Genomic DNA, 27,458 nt, shown 5'->3' on the forward strand with positions numbered 1-27,458 from the left:
AAGGTCAAATTGTTACCTCAGATAATTACCATAGCAAGTATCCTTAGTAATCAAGTTAAAGTTATACTACATTTCTAATTCTATAGCAAATTTATAAGAATGCTAAATAATTTCATACTGATTTTGATTTTTAATACACAGTACTGAGATTTGGAAAGATCAAGTGATCCATCCAGCATTAGTCAATATGTGAAAGACCTCAAAAGAAAACAGATCTTCTCAACACTACTGTAACAATTGACATTAAAATCAGGGACACAAAAATAGATTAATAGTACAGTAAAAATACCAAGACCCAGTATCTTAAATAAGCCTCATATCAAATTTCAAAGGCAAATTGAGATAATATCTCACTGGCCTACAATGGCTATTGACTATCCTGGGATCATCATTAAAACTCAGTATTTGTGCATTAAGATTAAAGTACTGATAAAAAAAAAAATTATCACTGGTTATTAAACATATTTTAAAAACCCATGTCCTAATGATAACAGAAGACTGAAACAAAGCCTTCTTTCCTATTTCTTCCTCCACCTCTGACAAGAAGTTATATATCAAATATGAGTTCGTCAACCCTTTAAAAGTTGTCAATATGCTTTACAGATTGCCTTTATTTTTAGATTCTACCTTTCTGTGAGGAATGAAAAGATGATACTTCTGCCAGCAATTTTACAAACAGGGATAGGGTGGTTCTTTAAAGTCAGAGAAGGAGATGGGGTGCATCAATCATTACAATTTAGAGACATCAATTAATCTCCCAGTCTCTAGTTATATGTGTACTATTATATCACATTGCAAGCTATAGACTTGGCACAAAAAAAGAAAGATAATATAAGCCAAAAGTACAAATTCCAAATACCAAGATTTTAATAGCCATATGCTTGCGCTGTACCTGCTGAGTACAGGCAGTACCAAGAACACTGGCTCAGTCCCATCATGTGAAAAGGTTGAAAAGTATTATTTATTACAGATATTGCAGCAACAAGGTGAGATAGATATGCTCAAACAAAAAAAGCAAGTCAGAGGAGTGAATGAACAAAATCTACACCTTTCTGTACTCCACAAAATTTATATTTCATTGTACTAGATGATAAAAAAAGAGTTTCAGGTGAAATAACAAAGCTGCAAAACAGAGGGTATAATTGTAAAAAATACAAATGCCATGGGGAAAAAATAGAGCTTTTAAAAAAGTAAAAATAAAAGGTTTATACAGTAAGCTACTGACTCAAAGTCAGTATGATAAATCCTATTTTATTGCTAAGCTTAAGCCTATCTAAATTGTAAGGCAAGTGAAAAGGACTCCTACCCATCACTTTCCTGACTCACTAGTAAATGTGAATGTGTGTTTTGGCCTTTTATTCTCTTAAGCCAGTAGCAAAGGTCAGCATTGGTACCAATTTAATGGAAAAAGGCAGGAAAACGGAGAAGGAGACATACAAGTTTCCTTTATAGGTATACATCAGATAGGCAAAGAAGAAGTAAAAACAGTTTTATGTAAAACTAGAGTAACAGCAGCAAAGCAGAAAAAAAGAAAAAATAATCTTGTAAAAGAATAAAAATATGTAACAGATTAATTATAGAAATATTAGTCTATATAGTCACTTAACTGTTAAAATAATAATTGAAACTTGTACCTTTACAAGGTTCTACAGAGGAAATGCAAGCATGTTCTATACGATGTTTAGTGCATTATTTATCACTTTAGAGATGAAATTACATCTTGAAGTGTACTTTGGAGAAGTCAAACTGATTTCCTCCTCCTGGTAAGTAAAAGTAAAGCTGTATTCTGCCAGCTCCAGGGCCATCAGCAGAACAGTTTCACCTCTGTAGCTATATGTGTGCCAGTGTTTGGCAAAACTGAAAAAGTTTGTGAGGGTGTAATACAGAAACTCTTAGTCTAAAAGTATAGAGAGATTGAATTCACGTCAGCAATAGGCAGACAGGAGGGGGAAAAAATGCTTATTGGAAATGCTATTGCCTCTTTGGTTCTTTCTTCCTTGGGAAGTTTGCATTGTATAGATTTTTAATGTGAATAAAGGTACAAGGAAGTTCCAGTGAAAAAATAAACAAGACATTTACAAGAATAATATTGACAGATGTATAACTTCCTGGAACAAAGAACTAAAGAGAAAAATACTTCCAGTGAAGAGGTTTCTGTTGCACCCAAGGCAACCTAGTGCAATACAAAACATGACAACTCTAAAGAAACTTTTCTTCCACTAGATAAGGCATTTTCAGAGACTACCCTCCTCTTTAGAATCATAAAACAAATAGCTCACGAACACTGGATTTTTTGAAAAACAATTAATCAAAAGCTGAAACTGCCTTACAAAGGAGTTATGACCTCATCTGAATGGAGGCAAGTGAGTCATTAAAAGGAAGATCTAATACAAGCCAGATTTCCTGCCTAGCTTCCTCTGACCTCTGTTGGCAGAGCTATTTTCTTCTTGCATTAAAAAGTGTGTCTAGAAATTGTTCAAGCTCTGTCAGAGGAACACAACTGACATGCTTGTGCAGCACAAGGCTCACATCAGCTGTTCTCATCAAAGCACAGACTCAACAATTCTCTAACTGCAATGACTTATTGGGGGTGTCCTTCAACACAGGTTAAAAAGCTCACTCCAACAGCAACCCAGCATTAAGTATTGCTTAAAGCTTACTTAATCACCTTTCTAATCTTGAATATAAAATACCATCTTCTCATGATTAAAATATTACAGAAAATGGAATGATCTTAAGCCTAATATGCTACCTTAACCACACAACAGTGTGCTGTGAATTTATCTTACACCTTAACACTGAATGTCCTGACATCCATCCAGTTAACTAAGCTCTCTTTGTGTTACCATAACATAACATCTTGTGAGAAAACCCATACCTGAAATAGGTTGTTTTCTATTGAGAGTCATCTTACACAGCCATATACCAAAACAAACATTTATTGTTGTTCTCTAATGCTGTCCTGTTGGGTGTTTACATGGCTACCGACAGGTTTGAGGTTGTTGTGTTGGAACCTGTTCCCATGTGACAGCCGCAGTGCAGATACTTGTGGATACACTGGTGTGGAATGCTAATCACCACTACAGCCTGGGAACAATGGCCAGTGATGTCACCTATCACCAGAATGAACAGAAAGGCCTTAATTGCCTTATCATGTGCTTTGTGCTTCCTGCTGGAATGGCTAGAAATCACTAGAAAATATCAGAAGGGATAAAATAATCATAAACCTGTATGAGTTTCAATAGTTAATAATAAAAGCGGTTCCAAAAGTCAATTAAGGAACTCATTACTCTTCTTCATATATACAGTACTGATGCTGTTCAAAAAAGGTCTTGATTGCTTGTAGGAAAACTGAATTGAACACAGGTTATGAATAAAATGCATTAAAATATGTAATTTGTGATATAGACAGGACACAAAGCATACACGTCACTTAGCTTGTGAATTTAGCTATATTACTTAACAATATTCTCATAGAACAACTTTCTATAAACATAAGTATTTTGAGCTATTGAAAAGTCATTAAAAGTTTATACACTACACTATAATTCTGATAACATAAAATTCACAGACCATAGGTGCTTCTCTTATGCTAATTAACATGCCCAAATTGTTTATCCTGTAAATAAAAGCACTTCTTCCTTTTTCTCTAAATAAGGATATATTTATAATAAAAAAGGATCAGGATATATTTATAATAAAAAAGAAAAAAAAAAGTGTGAAAGGAAAGAAAAAATAGTAAGAACCCTTTAAAAAACAACCTCTGCACCCATTTTCAAAACCTTCTAATAAAATAAACAAAATACTAAAATTAAGAGAGAGAGAATAAAAGCTGAATAGAGCTCATAAAACATCCCTAGCTGTCGGCAAAGATTTTATCTTTGTCATTTAATGATGATGAAGCCAAGTAACTGTTGCTGGAATGGAAGCAGGCTGATGGAGAAGGCTTTCAAATTGAAGTCAAGGATATCACAACCTATATTTCTCTTAGTAGTTCCTCTATCTGTACACTTCCTTTCTAAATTCCATTACTTTCTGTATTTGAAACCCCCTGCAATAAATGTCATGTGTTGATCAAAGGTATAATGCTTTAATGTGCTTCCGTTCATGTGAAATTGTTTGTCCATACACCAGCAAGCTCTAAGCAGTTAAAAAAAAAATCAGAAAATCAGTAATTAATAACAGCGTTAACTTCCAGGGGAAATTGTGAAGGAAACTTTTCTCATATTTGATGTTATTTATGCAAGATCTGATAGCAACATTCAGCTAACTGAAACAGACTGTGGGAACTCTTAGCATATACTAAATACTTACATTATTTGAACACAAAGTACACTAAGTTTAACAGTACATCAAAAATAAATAAGATATTTTTTAAGCATGAATAAATTCTGAAAAGCATGGTATGTAGCAATTTTTACAATTTTCATAGGGAAGACAAAGATAATATGATAATTTGTGGACACAATCAACTGGACATAAACTTTTCCAGTTAAAATAAAAATAAATTAGTATAATTAACATGCTGTTAAAAGGACAGTTTATGCATTTAAAAATGTGATATGAATTAAACTTACTTAAATGTGTTTAGCATGTTTTTAGAGAGATTTAATTTAACTTCATTCTTCATCAATAAATTTTCATTTAAAGTACTTTTATATTTAAATAATGCCCCTATGTTACTGTCCACAAACATATTTCAAAATTCTGCAATCAAGAAGTCTGTTTGCCATTCCTGGGTCGAATTCCAGCTATTTAAGCATGGGTTTAGGGGTAATTCTATTATAATTTAAAACTGATCCAGGAAGCAAATACGTGTGTGCATATATACACAAACATATATAAACCAAGAGTTACTCTATCTACAAACACACCGGTTTTGTATCCTTGCAATTTATCAAATGGAAAAAAAAACCAAACCAACAACTATTTTAAGATACTTTGCTTTTCATCAGCGAATTTAACGAAGCCCACCAAAATAAATTAAAAGAAGCAAAATATTTTCCATTTACTTTACCAATTTCTAACAAGAGTTAGATATCTATGGTTATGGGTGTATATATGTGAATGAACGAATAAATCCTTAACCCACCATATCTTTTTCTCCAGTTTGCAAGCTGTCACCCGTGAAAAGTATGGTGTAGATGGTAGGATGATACTGTACCTGATTGGCTCTGGAGGTGGTCATGGGATCAGATGGAGAGGACTTGGTGGTAGTTGGGGAAGATGGCAATGTCTGGGAACAAAGCAGTTCAGGAGCAAATCAACCTTTACAAGCCTTAGACTGAACAGTTAAAAAAATAAATAAACCAACAAAATAACATAACTAGAAAATTAAAAGAAATAAAAAATGCCTAAGACAAAAATCTTTCTCCTACTCATTGGAACTTAATGGAATTTAAAGTCAATTGGATAAATAATGCATGTAAATATGCATGCTTATGCATGTAAAAACAAATTCATGACTTGAAATCAAGATGGTGAACTCACATAAATACTCAAAAATATGCTGACCACATGAGGAATATATTCTTTCCTCTCTCCTCCTCTTGGGGAAAATGAAGACTATAAGTAAACAAAAATTCCAGCAAGTTCAATGAGCACATTAGAAACAGTTATCAGTCTACGAAACAAACAGGGCCAATGTCTGAAAGAAGTTAAGAGACATTTACTCTGGCACTTTATAAAGCACCATTCTACAGCAAGGACTTACAGCCAGCAAACTGTGTTCCATACCTTACAACAGTTACGCTGAAGCTACCGAGTTTTTGGCAATATTCTAACTGCTAAAAATATTCTTTGATCTTTTTTAATCTAGAAGCAGGTGAAAAAATGTAAGCATCAATCTCATGATGGATGAACATGCAGCTAATACCTTCATAACAAATAACTACAAAATATTTATGATTAGTGTTAAAAACGTTCGTTTAGTTGAGCAAAGGTCAATAGCTTATTATAGTTCTGTGTTCAAAATAAACACAAAAAAGAATTAAGAGTCATATTTATTGATCATCTTTTCTAAATAATATACAAATGCTTAACATTAATTCTTGAACATATTAAAAAAGCACTGCTCTGTTTAAAAATTTTATATACACATTTCTCCTTTAAAAGTATTAGATCGTGACAGAAAAACTCTTCTTTTCTTTTTATAAATGTAGTAAAAAAGTAAAATTCCAATTTTCAAAACATAACATACAATACTTATTCAAAGCATGTTTTTGACATCTTTGCAATATATAAAGATTATAAAATATAAAAAATTACACTATTTTTATGTCAAGAAATAAGTGTTAAAGTGCGATACAATGGAATTTATCATATGCTCATATAGTTACTAACCAAAACTATTTAGAAATAAATAAAGCAAAATTTCACACTTTCAGCAGTTCTGTTACTTACAATCATTGACAGTCCCTCATAAAATAGGTATACATACTTTTGCACTAAAACTCTTAATGCATATGAGAAAGCTGGGACACTGTGAATGCATAAAGTTGTGTATTAGCAAAATATGGGCTTGTACATATGCACACACAAATATTTTAGATGTATGTTAAACAGTATGAAGATCCATTTTTCATAGTTTGTACATAAACAGGCAGTCAAAACAGGAAAAATCAAACCTTAAGAAATAGCTCCCTATTTTGTGCTTCCAACTTGTAACTCATTGTAAAACAGTAAAAACAAAAACAGCTTAAGCATCAACTGGGACTCTTTCACGATGTATCATGTACAGGACACTGTAAAAAATACGTAGCTTGGCAAACTGCTGTTGGTCAGCAGGCACTAGGCATTGCAAAAATCAAGGCAATTATAAAGGATTCTCCCATGTCTTTATGTACCAAACATGGGACCATCACGAGGGGTCCGGTCGTGAGGGGCAAGAATTATTTAGCAAAAGATGTGTCTGATTCCACAATAGTACACAATATGGCTAATCTTGTTCAGCTATACAATTATACTTCTGATTTTAGTGAGATGATGCAGCATTTCTCTTACCAAAGTCTGAAATTGCAAGGAACTTATTTTTATAATTTAAGGCTAAACAGGAAAAAAATACAAAAAAAGCCCAACCCAAAACAAAAACAAAAACAACCCAACCAAAAAGAATGGAGAATTGTTTATTGTCCCAATAGCTTTCCTTTATTATAGCGAGGTTTTAAACTTCCCTCCTGAAATCCCCAAAAGAAAAAAGAAAAATTTTCTAATCTATTTTGACAAAAATATTTCTGAAAACTGATAGTCTGTGTTAACAACACCACTGCAAACTAGGGCATATGGCACTGTATGTTGTTTTGGTATGCTAGGTTGCTTATTAAAAGGAAAAATAGTTTGTTCTTCACAGATGTTATCAAACCTAACTATTGGATTTATAGCAAAATATGTAGAACACTTCAACACTGGATAATGGAAATCACTGATACCACAGGTGATTTAAGAAACTGGAAACATCTCAGATTTCAATTCATATCAGCCTTTCTATAGCACAGAAATATATGGCCATGATGAAAAAAGGAGTGACGATAATCATTCAGGTGGCTGCTGAACTATAACATCTATCAAGTAGAAGCATTTTGTTATTTATTTTATCAAAAGCCTGTTTAAAATACAACAGAAAAAAAAAGAGATTAATAAATTTAAAAGCAAAGGCTGTATTATCAACTGTGAAAAACACCTTTTATTCCAAAATAAATGGGTAAATACTGAAAATATTTTTTTGTCTTGTGTTTTTGGTGCTTTTTTTCTTCATATATCAGGTTGTTTGTATTTGAGGTTTGATCTCTCTTGCATTGTTTACTGACATAACTACTTTTATTTTTTCATATATATATGTATACATGCTCATATATATATATAATAATTGACAGTGTTTTGTAAAAATTAATCTCTTTTCATATGTCTATATAATTCTGAAGATACACCTATTTATTTCTTTCATATCAATGTAACACAAAGCGATTTTTCAAACATAAAAATTCCACCAGAAACAGGCATTTGGAGTTTGTATTGAATTTTCACTGGCTGGTAAGTTATTATACAGTCTCAATTGCTTTGCAAAAACTTTTCAGCAAAATTGCTTCTTAAAGCAAGTTGGATAGAACTCAGTATTCTGACTTACTATGCAGCATAGAATATTTTGGGGTTTTGTTTTTAAATTGGCAAATCTTTTGCGTTATGCAAACGCTCGAATTGAGTAGTTATTAGATTTCTGACAACGAGATGTATAAAGAGATTAGAAATCATAAGATGAATATACAAGTTTCAATTTCTGAGTCTGCTGCTCCCATAGTGTAACTGAAGATTTCCTGAAATTGCAAGTTGACTACTGCCAACGTGGTAGAAAAAAGAAAGTTAGAATTTCTACCACATGCCTCTTCTAAGTCTTTCAGAGTGTTTTTTAAGGTGTTTCTTGAACAGTGTAATCTAAGCCATGATGAAATTAAACTTCTCTGTTTTCTTAAATACTATTACCTTTCATACTACTTAAGAGATAATTAATGAGCTACAGGTTAGAGTGTGTTGCTTGTTCCAGCTTTACACTTCTAGAAGGGGAATTTGAGAATACAAATTTTAAGTGTTTAAAAAGGAGCCTAATTTTAGAAATAAAATTCTTTTTTAGTCATGTTTGAGTTCTACTATCTTCTGAAAGTCCAAGAAAATACCACTACTTTCTTGTGCTCAAAGGTTGACTATACTGTGAGACACTTCTCTCGGGGAGCTCAACACACTAAGGGGTGTGCAGAAATATGGTCAAACCATCACACTTCCATTCCTGATATTTTTTCATTAAGAGAGTGAAGATATAGCTGTACTGTGGTGGTAGAGAGTACATACAGTCCATCTGCATGCTGTTTCAGAAGGTCTCTGAGTCCTCTTTTGATTACAATGACACCCTTATGTACATATTTACACTAAAGAATTTCAATACTTACACCATGGGTAATAAATAATAAAACTGTACTGAGACAATTATCTTAATTCTCAGTACTTACTAGTGTATATATTTAGGACTAGAAAGAAACAACAGAAAATGAAATATTATTTGAAACAGGGCTACAGAAATGTGCAAGCATAGAAAAACAATTTAAATGTGAAGGTGAGAGTGTATTTACAGCTCACCAATTTCTAGTTTCTCACTACAGAGCTTGCCAAACAAAGGAGATATTGGTAATAACATTACCTGCAATAAATAACTATTAAGACTAACCTAATACTGAGTTTCAGTCCTGCATATATTAATATTGGTGCTTTTAATCACTGAAATTAGTGTGATAAAACCAATTTGCTTAAGTCAATATTTTAATGCACTTCAAGAAAAGGTGTCATCTTTGAAAAAAAATGTATTAAACAGTTTAATACTTTCTGCAGTTAAAATGAGAAACAGAGAGCACTGCAAGGCCCCCCTGTTCTGAACAACCTAAAGACTGACTTAAGAGACTTTCAGCACTATCAGAGATAAGCCTTTCTTAAGAGACTGCTTGCTTTTCTAAACAGTCTTCTTCACATCTGCTGTGATCTCCTTTAATCTGTAACTCTGGCAGAAGATTCTTATCTTGGAGATGACTGTATAAATATAACACATTTCAAAAAAAGAGAACTTGGACAAAGACATAACCAAGGATTAATAATTTGCTTTTTAATTTACTATACATTGCAGAATGATAACTGGTGTGATTTTTCACTTATGTTCACAAGCGAAAAAGGTTTATGAGAAGTTTTTTAACTAGATGAAAAGATGCTGTGACCTATGAAGCTACTTATTTTTTGTTTAAATGAAAACGTAATTTTCTCATATTCTACAGTTTAATAGGATTCATCTAGGTGACAGACTTTTGTCTTCAATGGATGATAAAGAAAAGAAAGGCTTCTCAGAAGGGATAGGCATTTTAAGAAACTGTTGAAAGTTCCTTAAGGAAGGAAGAATCTGAGAGTATGGGTGGATTAAAAACTGAATGCAATCCTGCAATGTGCACATGCAGGCAGAAAGCAAACCGCACCCTAGGCTGCACCAGAAGAAGTGTGTCTGGGAGGATGAGAGGTGGTTCTGTCCCTCTGCTCTAGTGAGACTCCACCTGCAGTGCTGCACCCACCTCTGAGGCTCTCAGGATAGAGAGACATGGACTCACTGGAGAAGATCCAGAATAGGACCACAAAGGCAAACAGTGACTGCAGCACCTCTCCTATAAAGATGGCACTGTTTATCCTAGAGACAGGAAAGCTTCTTGGAGACCTTATAGAAGACCTTTCATCACTTAAGGAGGGAAAGATTGGGACAGCCTTTTTATTGGATAGAGCAGTGACTGGACAAGGGATAAGGTTTTTAAATTGGAACAGGTAGATCTAGATTAAATATTAGGGGCAAACCTTACTGTGATGGTGGTGAGGCACTAGAAGAGGTTGACCAGAGAAGCTGTGGATGATCCATATTGGAAATGTTCAAGGCCAGGTTGGATGAGGCAACCTGATCTAGTGAAAGGTGTTCTTGGCACAGGGGATTGATTGAGATCATCTTTAATTTGCCTTCCAACTAAAACCACTCCATGATTCTATGAAGTCTACTGAGCCTTTATAGCCTGAAGAACTCATAATCCAAATCAATAACCCCCTCCTCCATTTAAGCTAATATTTTCAGCTGCGTATTCTTAAACTCAGGTTCTATATGGGCATTTGAAAGCAAAAGTTCTTATTTAAAAATGATTAAATTTTCTGTTTTGTTGTTGATCAATACTTCTGGAATAAAAGCAGTTTTCAATAGATGAACATGAAATTACAAATTTGAGTTCAGAAATAAACTTTTGCAGAATTTGCGTAAAATAACCGGGACCATGATTAATAAACAGAAGTTTTTTGAGACGTGTCATGAGACATTAATTATCTACTGAAAAAGCTGAAGTGAAACTGGCTCCAATGAAAGCTTTAATTGGAAGTTCTATATGTGATAGTTTTAATCTAGATTTACAAGGAGGAAATTCTAAATCCTTTTCTATGTTTTAAAAGACCTAAACATTTCATAGAATCAAAGAATCATTCAGGTAGGAAGGGATCTCAGAAGGCCAAACAGTGCAAACTCCTGCTGGAAGCAGAGTTATCTTTAAGATAGGTCCTTTTTCCTTCCATAAAATGCACAGTTCAGCAATGAGCATCTCTGTTTCCATGTGCTTCCTAGACAGGCTGCTACACCATACAGGTGTGGCTACCTGCTGCACCTGAAAGCTGGAAGGAAAATTCAACTAGCCCACAAAAAAGTTGTAATAATTTCTGAAGTAGGTGATAAAACCAATTTAAGCAGCCTTTTCCAATGTTCATAAGAGTTGCTATTAACTTAGAGGTGAAATTTAAAGCTTTGGATGCTGATTACAAAGACTAAACTGCTCAGGCTCTTGATCTCTTATGAAAACATTTTTTTGTTCCTGTGAGTTATGATATGGTTTGAAGGAGTTTGTATGACACTCTAATTAATAAAGAGAGAAAAAGGAGGCTAAATGCTCATAGCAGTTTCTGGGAAGAAAATGGGCATAGGAACCAGTTGCTTATTGTTGAATGATACTTAGAAATAGCAGATGTCTGACACCCATGGAGATTGTCTGTGTTGTGTAGATATAAAAGATACAAACATTTGTCAATTAAGCATCTATCAGACCTACTTGGAGGAAAGAACTCCATGGTATCTACTAATAAGTCCAAAGGATTCAGAGAGACAAAAAAACACACTGAAGAAGTCTCAAAAGGAAGCACACAGATTTGCTTTCAAATTTCTGCAGCTGAAAAAGCTGAAGTTAAAGGGATAATGTTCAGATAGTGATTTCCATTGGTAAGGAGAGATGCCAGGCCAGAGTCAGCCTCCCTGTGTCCCATGCCTTTCTTGAAGACAGAAAGGGCTGAAATTCAAGTGGTCAGCACAGTAGGCTTTACCTACTGCCTTTCATCATTGAATCTATAGCCAGAAATTTTCCTTCCTAGCTCCCTTCCCTAGGGTGAGTGTTGATAAAGAAGCCCAAGACAGAGAAATTCTAATAGAGAAATGAGAGGTGCATGCTCTTATAGACTTCAATTACTGATGTCTTTATTCATGGGGAGAGAACTGTATCTTCTTTTTGACTGAAACATTTTCAGAGTCCCTAAATGAAGGTAAAATTTATTATTTCAAATCAACTTTAAATTAACTTCAATCTGAAGTGTAATACTTTGTGTGCCAATGTTCTTGGGCAACATTCTAAGACAGGAAGAGCCACGTAAATTTTTGTGTAAAAAAAGTTACAAATAATAAGGCTTATTAAAAAAAAAATCAAAATTACTAGTATTAAAAATTTTACTAATAATTTTAATAAAATTGTGATATTTGTGCACTCAAGAAAATAACACTTGAGTTCTAAACAAGAACAACCTGTTATAAAATATTATTCTCTTAAATTTTTAAATTAAGGCATAGTATCTTTCATTAAGGTACAGTATACTCTGACACTGAAGGACAGATTAATTAACTTCAAATTCCACCTAAGAACTAAGATAATAATTTCATGCCTTGGCGAAAATAATGGATTTTAGGTTTGAGTCAATTTTAGATTCAGTCAATATTTATAGTGTATTAATTTATGATGAACAGATATTGCCTCATTAAAAGAGAATTTAAACAATTCATTGTGGTTAAAATTGTTTAACATATGCACATGCATATCCACAAATATTTGAAGTTATATTATGTACCTGCATGTATACAAGTAATGTATTTATATTTTAAGATGCAGAGCTAGTATACATTGTACTTTAGTCTGTCTTAACTTCATTAGCAGTGACTGCATTCACTAATCCATCCCTCCAGAATTTAATTGAACTTAACATTTCAAACCAACAAACCCCAAACCAAACTCTCAAAAAAGAGGAAAAAAATTAAAAATTAAAAAAATAACAAAAAACCAGCAATAACTAAAAAAAAACCGAAAACAAACAAATCAAACCAACCAAGCAAGCAAAAAACAAACCCCCAAAATAAAAGAAAAACAACCTCAACAATTTTTCAAATACATTTTCTGAAGAAATAGTGTGGACAACAAGTTATATCATCTTCAGACACGAGAGAGTAATTATTTAGGCATTACACTAAAGAGCTCTGTAATCTAGTTTCTCAGGTTCTTACTGACTTACCTAAAAATCTAGCTTCATTTCAATTCAAAAGGGGAAAACCACTTTTATATTATAATACAGAACACTCATTTCCCACCGGATTAAGAAATATTGGCATAAAAGCCAATATTTTATCATCAGAAAAGCCACTCAAAATATAGATCAATTTCAGATTTTTCCCTCTCTTTCAGGCATAATCATTTTCATGTCTAATAATTGAGAAACTAATCCTATAAAATTGTGGGATTTCTTTTAGTATTTTCTTATAAATTAACTAGAGTAATTTGTATGTAAAATTATTGGATACAGAAAAAATAAATAGTAGTAAATATTAGAAATCATAGAAATTGTTTATGCACAGTTTTATCCATCTAAATAAGTCTTTTGCAGACTTATCCTGCTGAAAAACATCTTTATATAAGCATTCTGTGTACGTCACTGTATACAAAGTAAAATAATTGCACACAGTTAATTATAGGAAACTGAATCTTGGTAGTGTAGGACAAAACAATCTTTTCCCACATAGGATAGGTGAGAAATTAAAATCTATCCTCTACAGGACAGACACAAGACAAAATTTTACTAATGTTCACTCATTCCTTTCTTCATTCTTTTCTTATTCAGTACAATGGAAAAGAACTTTAAATTCTATATGATGTGTATTTCCCATTCTCCTTACAGAGCAAATTCTTTAAAATTAAAATTTGTATGGAAAACCAAAGAATAAAGAACTAGGGCAATAATAGCTTGCAAATAGTTTTTGCAGTACCCAAAGATTTTGAATGAAGCCAGTAAAAAAAAACAGGCAAAAAGATGCCAAAAACAACACAAAATGAAATTGTAAAAAACTTCCCAAGTAAATTATCCTTATGTTTTCAAGTTCTTACAAGTAAAATTTTAAATCATCTAATTTAGGGTCTAAAAAAAAAAGTTACTTTTTTCTTTTATTTATATACATAAACGTAGAGAACATTCAGTTAATCTGTGATTTTAGTAACACTTTAGATTTACATAGGGTTCACCATTTAAGATTAAAATTCAGCAATCTTTAACTAAGACCTAGAGGTCTATTATCACCTTATACAGTAAAGAAAAGTTTATGAAAGAAACACATTAGAGCATGGCATTGGAATTTATAAAACACTGTCTAAAAGAACTGCTGAGAAACACAGAACATGTAAATACAAGGAAAAAGAGTACCAGCAAGTTACTAAAGTCTACGATAACATTTTCTTAAAGAACATCTTATGTTTACCCCTTCCAGCACTAAAGTTTTAAGACTTCTAAGGAGCTGCTGTGACTCTCTATTCCCAACCAAAAACTCACTTGTTTGATGCGGTCTGGATTAACAGTGGTCTGAGGCTGTAGAATGCTGACAGGCTCTGTCTTGGCCACATTCTGAGGCATTTCTCGAATCTTCTCTGCAATGAAGCCATGAACTGCATTTAGTGCTTCCACTGTTCCCTGGATCAGACACACCCGCTCTGTAGTACCTGCAGATACCAAAAGTCCATCTGAGTTATGTGGATTCTTCAAGATCCCACAAACCGCTTCAATTCGGGCACAAAGATGGCAATGTTGCAAAACCAATGAGCAACAGCTCCCTAAAAGTACACAAGAGAGATTCCTGAAAGATAACATACTGATGATGTGAAGATATTTTGAACAACCCCTATTGGTGTAGATCCCACAATCACAAACCTTCCAAGCCAGCCTGGATAACATCAGTCAGAATACTCATAACCTTCTTCCAAAATGAAATTTTTCTGTTTGTGCTACAAAAAGTCAACACCGGTTTATGCACAGTTCTTATTTGAAAACATTTCTTATTTGAAAACATCTACAGGATGGCTAAAGCAGGATGCAGAACTGTGGAAAAATTCTTCCTTGATTTTTAATTTTAATGATTTTAATGAGACTGATTTTAGATGATTTTATATGGCATTACTGTATGACAAAAAAGGACTGTTTTACATATGGGGTTACAGTTTGATATATCTTCACTAAAAAAATAATATAAAACCCCCCAGTATCAATATTAAGGATAAGAGTATGACACTTGACTGAAACAATTCATGTTTTGTATTCCACATATCAAAAAACTTAAATAGGTTCCAAAATATTCAGTTTTGATTTGAAAAGCAGGATTTGACAGGAGTTGGAAAAAAATCTCCGCAAACCCCCAAGAACCCAAAGGTAACTTAAAAGGGAATATTGTAGTTTCCAATTTCAGGAATACCAACATAAGACAACCTACATATTCAAGAAAACTGCTTTAAAATTTCACATAATACATACTTTCAAAAACATATTCTTTACATTTCCAACATACACAATTTTTTGATATTCATCACCTCACTGTTGTTTTAAAATACCAGTAGATAGTTCTACTAACAGAAGACAATTATAACAGGAACTATCAAGATATTAGTGTATTCTTAAAAATATAGCAACGCCATAATATTGATTGTGTTGCAAAGATAAGACAGATATCTCTATTCAATGTCAGTGAATATTTTGCATCAAGACTATGGAGAGGAGAGCAAATTAACAAATCTGAGCCTTAGAATTAGAACAAAAAAAAATATGACTTTTTTTTTTTTCATTGATATATTCCTAGTAAATACAATTGATAAGGTCACAAATTAATCTTTTCTCACATGAAATTCATTCACCCTCCCTAAGAAAGTGAAAATGACAATGTCATAATGTGGCAAATACTAACAAGTTTGCAACAATTTCTGAAGTTCACCACATGTTTGTTGCCCTCATTTCCAATGTACAGCCTGCATGGAATCCCATAGATAAACGTACCAGAGTGGAAAGCAACCTACTCCATAAAATTCCCTTCCTATCATTTTATATTTATATAATCTGCTTTTACCATCTTAAAATATGTCCCTTACAAGAGTGCAACATAGACTTTAACAGAGAATAGTATAGTAACTTTAGGAATTTCAAAAAAACCCCAAAAATTGTGTTTTATTAGTTAATGCTCTTGACCTGCTTCTGTGGATGATCTCTAATATTAAATATTTTACTACCTAAAGATGAAGGAGCACACTAAGAGCCTTACCTGCTCTTAAGATAATGTATTCACATATACTTAGAATCTGATTTTTATCTTAAGTATCGGGCAATACTGAAATTCAACACTGGTAGACGTAGTACAGCAAAAAATACAGAATAAGAAAAACACACTTTTCTTTTTGTCCATCAAAATATATTCTTCAAAAATAACTAAAATTAGGATTAAAACATGTCAACCGATATTTCAAAATATGTCAGATTGTTAATCCTTGACATAAAATACAAGATTAGAATGTTTACACTCTGAACTGCAAGTTATAAAAGTCTCCCAATCAAATGCATATTTCTCAAGAGGAAGCTTTCTAAAATATTTTTGTGACCACTTACAGCATCTTTTCAACAAATCAGCTTCAAAATACAACTAATTTTCTTTTCCAAAGGCTCTATCAGAAAAGGGAATTCGACTGAGTGAAAGTCACCATAGCAAATGAAACTTAGTTCCTAGACCAAGCTTTCTTAATGTCTTTTTTCTTTTTCCTGCTTGGCTCCCTCCCCTTTTGCAAACATGGCCTGTGGTTTCTGTGTAAAGCAACCCAGCTCAAGGAAAATGCTCTGGGGAGTCTTTACAAGGTAGTATTAATTGTCTCCTAAGTGATGAGACGTGAGGTGCACTGATCAATGCAGCTAATGCAAGTGTTCTCTAGGTCAGCAGACAACACACTGAAACAAAACACAGATCAGCTTACTGCGAGCCACCAGCCTCACTCAGAGAGCACTTAACAGGGATGACTTCTGTCAAAACACTTGAATGGAAAACAGGCAATGCTAAATAGGAATTTCCTTAGACTTGACACTAAGTGACTGAAGGGTATTTTACAATCTGTTATTTTAGGAGGCGTGGCAAAATAATAATGATGATAATATGCCCTATGTCATACTCCAGACCCAACATGGTACATATTTCAGTGTGTATAAACTAGAATGTAGTAGCAGAAATCACTGTTCCGTGAAAAAATAAAATTCTGCAACAACACATCTCACAGAGAGTTAAAGTTTTAAATTGCACACTTCTTTGATAGTCATGTGCACAAAAAAAAATAATTAAAATGTGGAGAAATTGTACACCTATACAGTTTTAAATTATCTTAATCTTTTTGAAGCAATGTTGTCATATTCCTTTACAACTGTAATAGATTTTCACTCAGATACTAGAGTACAATAATTTATAAGAATTATGCAAAAGAAAAACTGCCAGCTACATGACCAACGTGTACAGCAAAAATAAAACTATGAATCACTAACACTGGTGAAATTTCTGTCATTTTAAGAGCTTTTAGGCTCCATTAGTGTATGAACTAAAGATTGCTTATAATTTCCAGTTAACAGTTTTATCCAATTCTTTTTTTCACATTTCTGTGAAGAAAAGCTCAGCCATCTATATATACACTTTTGTCATATGATTTTTGAAATATGTATTTAAAATACAGATCTAATTTTTGAAATAGCTGACAAAGAAAATCAAATTACCAAAATTACCAAAAATCACTGCCCTCATTCATTCAGTATAAAATTATCCTTTTTTCAAAAGTTACAATTCAATTAGGTGCTAGGGTCATGTATTGTATGCTGCCTTTTAAAGATGAAGACACAAAACATATACAAGAGAAGAATAATTTTGCCATAGATAATGGCCAAATGTAGAATAGGTGATTATCATCCCTGAAAATTAAATAAACCCAGAAAAAATGTTTTTATGTCTGTTCAATAATAACAAATTCCATAGTAGAAATTTGCATGTGGCTATAAACTGGAAAAAAAAACCTAAAAACATGCTGCTAATGTTTCTACAATCATTTAATGTTTATTTTTTTCTGAGGAAACTCAAATACTTTTCAGCAAGTGCAGTGTCATTTCTTTCCCCTTATGTTAGAACCCAAATTTAATTGGCATGTGTGGGTTTTAGCTTTTTCTTATCAAATAAGAGACAGAATCTAATTGCACAAAAAAAATCCCTCTCTGTTTTTCTTTCACCAGTAAATTTATGTGTAAAACCATTAGAGAAAAAAGGAAACCTTTATTTATTTTTTTCTTTTAGTTTATTTAGTTCCGTTTACTGGGTGGGGGGGGGACATTTTTGGGGCCCTTTTTTTAACAGCATTATATAGATTATTTCTTTTTTCTCTACAGTTCCATCGGAGAGGGAAAAGTGAAACCACTACCAGGCATCAGAAAATTTACAGGAAACTAAACAAATAAACCTTTTGATTTCTAATAAATTAGGACTAAAGCATAAACAGGCTTGCAATAACTTTATTTTAAGAACTCATTTTTCCTCCTACCTCATGTAACTATCCAAAATTTTACTTCTGGCAAATATCCACCATGTAAATTTTTTCATGCACTCCCAAACAACAGACCATGATTTTCTCTGAGAATATTGTTTACTTATTGGGCAACTGATACTCTTAAATGATTTTAAAGCAACTATTAGAATAAATGGCAGGAGATGCAACAGTATAAACAATCCTGATGCTTTTGATGTTTGTATTTCTGTACTTAACTGGTGAACATCTATCTATACATGGTTACCACTAAAATTAAAAAAAACTTACTTAGAGACTCTGATTCAATGTGTAGGAGTTCTGTACTCACAAAAATGCTCACTAAATGTTCGATGTGCTTCTGTATTTTTGGAAAATAAGAAGCATTTCTCAGCTGAAATGGTTTGAGAATGCACGGTACCTTTCAGAAATCTCTGGCATTTATATGACTGTAAACTTTACACTGGGCTTTTACGTCAGTCTTAAAGAGAATCTGAAAACCTAAAAAGCACATTAACAGCCCAGGGTAATCCCAATGCATCCACTAATTAATTCTTCTTGTATTTTTCCAGTGTACCATGCCAATTTGTTTGATACTAAAAGGGAGAACCTGTGAGAGAAGCCAAAGCTAAAACCTTAACTGAGAGCTGCACTACAGTCTCTCATCTGCTTGTTTACATTAAACCTTTGGTTTGACGACTCCCAGTACAGCACTCTACTAAACCCAATGTCCCACACATGCATTTTTGTGACCCACAATCAACTGGCTGTTAGAGCAGGATTCTATAGAATGCCACACAGACTGATTCAGCCAAAAACTGATCTTGCAAACCTTTGGTAATATAAGACTGTGCTCTGACACTATTCCCAAGCAAACAAATTATTGTCAGCAACTTGCTTAACATGACATTCTGATAAACTCTTTCTTGGATATAACTTTTCCACTGCACAGTTGCATAATGCCTCAGAAAATGAAAGGCATTAAATAATTATTTTTTTTTTTATTCAAATGCATTAGAAGTATCTCACAAGGCCTTTGACAGATATAAAAAACCCTTGCCATACAAATGATAAAATGTACAATTTTAAATGCAACACATAAGGACATCCCACAGACATGTGAAGTGTTACAGAAATCTCAACTGGACAGTTTCCTTCTTCAATTATTATCTCTCTCCTATCCTTTTTACCTGTGTTTCTCAACAGAGAGTTAACTGGTCTTAACACAGAGTCTGTACCCATATTCCCCACCGACAAAAAGGCGTTTCCCAAAGCAGAGCTTAATGATCTCAGACTTCCCAAACTGGAAGGGGAAACAAGGGCTGGTTGAAATTCTAGGGCATTGAAGTTCTGTTCTTGTTTACATCCAGATGAAATATTGTTGGAACTGGACACTGACACAAATAAGGGTGTGTTCACAGGAAGCCTTACTGTCCTCAGAAGAACCTGACTGCTGAACTCAGGTTAAAAGCGATTATTTTGGGTGTGACATGAACAGCCACGCACATATACACCATTTTGCTTTACTGTGATTGGATGAATGACAACTTTCACTAGAACTCAGCTCTTGGAATGGGTCAAGTTTAAAAATTCTGCATGAATACTCAGAGTTATATGAAAACAAGTTTACAATCCATTGTCATTTGGTCACAAGACTGAATTACGTGAGTCTGTGTTTACCATAGTTATGACTAAAGAAACAAATTATTCCCATGTGAGAAAGTAAGAAAATTAAAAGAATCTCATCATTACTAAAGGTTTAGAAGAGATATCGAGTCATCTTACAAAGCAAACAATCCCTTGAATAGAAACTGTTTTGTTATGTAGCAGCTATGGCTTTGATGATGATTTTCCAGAAATTTAGTTACATAAAGAGAGATGAAGAATTACAAATTACTTCTATACTGTCACGTGTAAGAGACAGGATTACAACTATTTCTCTTTGTTTAAGAGTTATTCATAAAACAAAAATAAAGATTCCACTGCAAAAGGTGGTAAATGTCTCCAAAACCAAAGGAAAAGGCCAGAGATTTTTTCTTCCTACAGTTTTATGTAAGAATGTTGCTTAGATGAGAAACACTCCCAGAGAAAGTAAGTGTGCAAATTAGTGCCCAAATGGCTGCAATGAAAGTGAACATACTCCAACTATGCTTTGGGAAAGCATGTTTCTGGAAAATAAAAGCATTGGAATAAGAAAGCCCTCAAACCATGGACAGAAGTACTGTGCTTTTATTAATTTTGTTTGTGGAAATGATTGTCATAATATATTATTTGTAAAATTATCTATAACAAATGAACTACTATTTAATCAAACAAAACCCAACTGAGTCCATCATAAAATTCACAATAAAAAATGGGAATATTGCATACTGAATTTAAACAAAATACCAAAAAATTAAATTTAATCATTGCTATTTACATGTTCACTCTTTTAAAAAAAATTACAAGACAAGCCTCAAATTTCATGGTATTCTCTGCTAATAAAAACAAATCTGCTTCGATTTTTCTTAACAGTGGTAATATGGTTGATGGACTTCAATATGCTTCTGATTTTTTTAAAAAAGGAAATGGGATCACCATTATGATACTTTCTAATAACAGAATATAAAAATTTGATTATTCATGTATTTTTTAGATTGTCAGTGCCTGGAATATTGCACAGTTACTATTTTTTCCTTATCAGTAGCCATCTAAAAAAGTAAACATTTATTAAAAATCCAGTAGTGAAATTTGGTGAAAATGTGAAACAAATAAATAAAGCTTTCAAACTCATTAAAAACCAAGCACACAACACTACCAGAAGACCATATCTGCTGCAGAAAAGAAAATAACTGACCTTATTTTTAGAAGGGGACCACAGAATTGAAAGAAAAGAAATAGCATATGTTTCTTCAACATATCTGAAATGAATTTTTTTATTAACAAAAGAATGTGAGACTATTTTTTCCTGCAAAGTAATATTCAGTTGACAATTACTGCTTTTATGCTACATTATAGTAATATGAACCTTTGTTCATAATGCCTCCTACACGTACAATTACCAAACCAAAGGGAAAAAAAACACCCATTTAAACAGTAAAATATATACTCTGAGAAATTGTAGGAACTGATACATTTTATAACTTAGAGTGGTAGCAGCTGAAATCATCTAGGGAGCTTTTCTCCTTAAAGATATTTCTCAAGTTCCATAGTTTAAAGGCCTGTGAAAAGCTTTGGAAAATCCTCCCAGATAAGCTGAGCTGTTCAAGAAATCAAATCACATAATACAATCATTGACATTTATTTATTTATTTATAGGAATCAAATACCAAACTTCAGGTAAATGAGCCATAATCAAAGTTTAGATTAGAAATTCTACTAAAATATTTGTGACTGCATGTGGATTTTTTCCCATATATTGCAGGTAAACACTGAAAGTGATCAGGGGAACGTAATTTTTTGAGAGAATCCTTATTACTATTGAATGCTTTTTAAATTAAGTCACGTTCCTGCAAGAAATCACCTTTATCTATAGCACTCAAGGCAAACATTAGAGACAAGGTAGTTCCAGGCAGGAATAAAACGTAAAGAAACATTCTGTAGCAACTGTATCACAGAATTATCCTACATAGAAGTCCAGAATGTTCTGTCAAAACCCGGATGAGCTCCCATTGTGATAGTTATTATAGCGTACATCTGGAATAGGCCCATGCAAACACACATGCACCAACACAAACCACATTCTTTCTCGATCTAGCTCCTTCTTTTTTAATTTCTAAGTGTTAGTGTAACTCCACACTCTGCTCAGAGTAGATTTTATATGCTACTGCATTTTTAATTAAATCCATAGCTCTCCAGCAGCAGACTCTAGTTCAGAGTTTATATGATAAGAAGATAGGAAGAGTTTCTGATTACTGCTCAAACATTCAGTGTATGTCACACTTATTTTTCTTTGTCTTCCTAGCTCCTTCCTGATTGTCAGATTGCAACCCTTCGATAGCATGTCCTGCTGGTTGTTCTATGAATGGCTTTAATCTCCCCCAAATTAAGTTTTCTAGAATTTATGCCCTGAGTCAAATGTAGCCAGTTAAGAAAGACTGGGTTGTCCATGAACAGTGCATCCCATCTACCTTTAGATGGAATCATCCCAAAAAGAAACCCTCACCCTTAATCATACAAGGAATTTTAAGTATTGGTTTAAATAAAATGGATGGCTTCTCAAAGGCTCACTACATACACACATAACTCTACTGTTTTCCAGAGACAGACACAACATAGTGAATTACTCTTCTTATTAAAGCTATAATAATTATTAAAGCAACATTGAAAACATTACCTGGGTGTGGGAATAAAGCATTATGTAAAATGATTTTGGTGCTGTAAGAGGTAAACTAAAGTTTAACAAAGAGATATTTTCCTCAAAAAACAATCTCACACTCATTTCTGCCCACCAGAAGATTTATATAAATTCATAAATATTTTGTCATACAATATATCTACAATAAAAAGGAGTAGAAAATGTTATGTAGGCAGAACTGTTTCTAAATAGAACTCTTTCACAACTCTTTGCACTGGATGACAGTTGGTCTTTCTCTATTTTTATAGCTACACATTCTTTTTTCCTAAGCACTCAAAAATTCCTGCTTCACAGATATTTGCTGAACTATTTTCATTCTTGTACAAAATTACTTTTAAAATAGCCAAGGTAGATATAATGGCCCTGGGAAGTTCAGTACCAATGAGAATCAGATGAAGTGAACAAAAGATCTCCTGCCAGTACTGATTGAGCCAGACAGAAGCCTTTTTTAAAGGCCAGTCATTTTGTGAGTATTTTCAACTATTCAAAAGAATAATGCAACAATTTAATGTTTATACAAATGGTACAAGATTTCAATGTGTTTATTATTTTTATTGTTGGATTGAAGGAAGGAATCTGCATCTCAAAGGACTCCAAGGCATAAGAGTTTTTCCACAGCTACTTTTCAAGAGTCAGCTCATGGGCTGGAATTTCTAATTAATCTGAGTAAGTTACTGATGCTCAGATACTCCTCCATGGACCTGCTGTGCAGTAACACAAGAAAAACTTTACGGAATTAAGAGCCTTACTGGTTCTTCTCCTCAATAGGTAACAAAAGACAAGTTCACCTCTAAAAAATCAGACTCTACAGATACAAATACATGTGAAATTGTCTCCTTTCTCTATTTGCCTGAGAGCTCATTTTTATAGGATGGCAGCAGATTTATAAATGAAGAATGTGAACTTCAAGTCATGCTAACTGCCTGTATGAATTCTGTACCAGGAATTCTGCTCTCAACAATCTTTTAAGTCTGTTCTCTTCTCCAACACCCATAAAGCTGCTCATAAAGCTTCTCTACTTGAGCAGCAGAGGAGCACTGCAGGGACATGAGATGGGGATGGGAAGGAGGGAAAGGGCAGTCGCTATCCCTCTGCTTTTCCCTTTCCCTCCACCTGCAGAATTTCTTCCTTGTTCCAGGAAAGGAGTTGAAGCTCAGTAATTCTGCTGAGGGAAGAGATAAATTCTGACACTGTTCCAAAGGTCCCACACCACCTGGTACTACAGGACTTATAGCCTTTGGGATAGGCACTGCAGCAGGATCACATTGGCCAGCAAGAGCTGGATTATTTAAGAGCATTCATGCTCACAAGAACTTATGATCTCTTATCCCTAGAAACAACAGCATCAGAGTGGGTGGTAGTGCTCCAATATGCTTATTTAATATTATTGTGACAGGCTCAGATGGCTTCATTTATTCAAATAAAGCACAATTTTTCACATTCATTAGCAAGCCAATGAATGGCAGTAATGTACGTTAAGCTGAACAAGGGTGTGAAAATGCCATAAAGCATTTATGTGCCTGAGGGACCTAACAACCCTTTGCCTATTCTTTTTTTTTTTTACCCCAAAATTACCTGCCACAGATAAAGTTAATGACTTTTTCTTGCCCTCAACTCTTAATTACATGTGGAGTCTTTCAGATCATCATTGTTCACTAGCCATGCTCACACATCTCTTTTGGGGAAAGTTAAAAAAAAAAGTGTCTTTGGATCATGGAGAGAAGACCTAGAAAATGCTAATCTGTGGAAAAGGTGCAGTATTGATGGCTTGCTAAGATTTGGAATGTAATTTAAATGCTAACAACATGCATTTTCAAGAATACATTTTAAGTGTCAGTAGAGAGAGAAAAATAGTTAAATTTTCACAATAAGAAAAGTGTAATATAAAAATGAATTGAATAGGAACATTAATTTTAAAATTTGTATATCCAGAGCACTGGCAGTTGAAGATTTTTTAATGACTCTTAAGTAACATTACTTAACATCAAAGGAGTTATCTAAATTGTCTAACAGGAGAATTAACTGGAAACAGCAAAAGTTGAGAAAAAGGCAGGAGAAGAACTGGCAACAATTAAATAAATTACTAAGGCAGAATATTTTTTATATTACCAGTCAGTAATTCATACTGACCCAAATATACACAAAATAAATATACCCCAAAATAAACACAGCTCAACTTTTTCAATTAAAAAAATTGAAAAAGATTGCATACAAGCACATCAATGTTTTATGCCTTTTTTTTTTAATACAGGTATTTGAAATATGTCTAGCACATGTTTCTGGGTGCAAATACATACAAAGGACATTAGAAATTGCTCTCTCAAGTGAAATAGGTTCAAGTATAAACAACTATAAATGAAGAGTTGTGTAATACTTAAAGGAAAAAAAGCCTAGCATGAAGCATTTATTCTAGGCCAGAAATAAAAAAGTTACAGTAAGTAGTTTCTAATCACACAAGGAAACAAGAATAAACAAAGTGAAAACCATCCAGTGATATATTGTAATTTTTAGGTGGTATTTCACAGCCATACACAGCAATATTCTTTTCTGAAACTTTAATTTGAGCATACTCAGAACAAGGCACAGATTGAAAATAGCTTTATTAATAACAACATATCCTCTGTTTTAAGTGTGGAGAATGTTTCTAATGCTGTTATTGACCAAGTGTACCAGAATTATGTCAGGTTTTAAAAATCTGTCTGTTTTTCTCCAAATCTAATCTTGGAGAGATTTCTCTTCTCGCAACTAATAAATCAGAAATAGAATATTGAAATAGAAATTAAATTCCTATTAATTCTGAAATCTTTTTTAGCACTAAATAAACAGGGATAATTGTAAAATATGTATAATCGCTTAATAATGGACTAATACACCCTAAAATGAGGAAAACCCCAAAAGCAGTAGAATCCTTATTCTTTGATCATTCATGAGATTTTGCTTTAAGTCAAGGAAATTGGTTTTGCCCATTTGAAAAAGGAATTCACCAGGCTAATTAGATTTTTTCATCTTCTCTCAAGACATTTAATCGATGGATTGTTTATTCCTGCATGATACAAAATGCACTTTATTTTTTTCTCGTAGGAAAAAGCAAGATCACACTGATGACAAAAATAACATCAAAAAAATCCAAGTAATTTCATGAAGATGGAATTAATAAAGCCTATTTCCCTACAGATTTACATCTTTTTAAGGTAGGAAGATGCAGGCTCTGACAGAAGCCTTTCCCAAAGTTGTCTGGGGACAACAAATACAGGCATAAAAGAATGATTTCCTTTAACAAAGGATTTCATAGCAGCATTCTCCAATCCAAAGATGCTTATCTTTTAAATGCATATAAGAATTTTATTATCTGAGAGAAGTTTATCTCTTTGTCAAATGCAGACCATGTTCATAAAGGGTCCAGTGATGTTTCACAAAAACTTCAGGCAAGGAAACAGAGACTGATCAAACAAATCAAATGTCTTGTCTAAAAGTGACCTAATCATAATTCAGAAACAAGAGTATATGCATATATTAACAGAAAAAATCAAAATTCAACTACTATGCACTAGTATAATAACTGCATTTTATAGGTTTTTGAAAAAAAACCTTTTATAGGTATTTGCAAAGCCAGGATTGGTACATTTTGAACTTTGCCTTTCAGTGAAGTGTGCAAACCTTCCTTACAGACACAAATAGTGCCCTTAGAAATATGTTTATAAAAAAAACCAACAAAGGTCTTTAAAGGAAGTCTTGCAAGTCTAATTCCTCCTGAGCAACTATACAGTGTCAAGTGTAGAAAATGGCTATTTACTTCTACTGAACTTACATTTCCTGCTCAGAACACATGGTGGAATTTTTTTGTGTGCCATGATACTTACATTCTGATATCAAGATCACTCTGAATTGTATTCATGACAGTTATATTCAAGTAAGAAAAATTATGAGAACATAATTCTCATAATTATAGCTCTGAATAGCTCTCAATCACTGAATTATTTGTAGCTTATTGTACCACTTCTAAGAAAACATACTACAGACTGTATGGTTCTAGATATGGCTAAATGAGTAATAACTGAGGTACTTATGAATGTACAAAGGAAAGAAAAAGGAAAAGAAAAAATATTTAATAGATCAATACCAAATTGAACAACAAAAAGGAAAAAATAAAATCCTGAAACAATGGGTCCTATTTTAGATTGAATTAAAAACTTACGAGATATGCAGATGAGGTTAAATATAAGTTTTCAAATACAAGATAAGCAAAAAATATACCACATGACTGTTGATTACGATGAACCTCGTTATTTGGTCCTTTTTAATTTCTACACTTTTCTTCACTGCAGCCTTTGGTGTAACACTGTATTTTGTTTGCCTTAGTAATCATGAATATTGCATTCATTGTGCTCAGTTTTAGAACATGAGCCTTTCTATATTTGTATGTTTCTTGTTAACGTGCTACAGAATTCAAAACCTTTGGGACTTTGGGACCTTAATTTAAGCCTGTGGCAATGAAGATGCAGCTGTTCATTTATAAGCAATCATCACAGATACAGAAGTTTTAAGATTAAATTTCAAAAGCCACTTTTCAAAACTTTTAAAATTATTAAATTATAGCAGAATCAGTGTTTTTTTTTCCTGAGAATTATTTTTACTCGTTAAGTTTT

General features: G+C 33.2%; 1 protein-coding gene across 5 annotated transcripts in view; it reads right to left on the minus strand.

The window, feature by feature from the left end:
- Positions 1–27,458, minus strand: part of NOVA1 (NOVA alternative splicing regulator 1) — a 145,541-nt gene that overhangs the window by 23,871 nt on the left and 94,212 nt on the right. For 4 of the 5 annotated variants that reach the window (XM_015630425.2, XM_015630427.2, XM_033514885.1 and 1 more), the window contains 2 exons: positions 14,452–14,618; positions 5,165–5,236 (listed from right to left, as the gene is read on the minus strand). In XM_015630425.2, coding sequence (XP_015485911.1) covers positions 5,165–5,236; positions 14,452–14,618 — 239 coding nt within the window. The remainder of the gene's footprint in view (positions 1–5,164; positions 5,237–14,451; positions 14,619–27,458) is intronic. The other variant, XM_015630426.2, reaches the window with a different exon arrangement.

Source organism: Parus major, chromosome 5 (genome assembly GCF_001522545.3).
Source record: "Parus major isolate Abel chromosome 5, Parus_major1.1, whole genome shotgun sequence".
NCBI lineage: Eukaryota > Metazoa > Chordata > Aves > Passeriformes > Paridae > Parus > Parus major.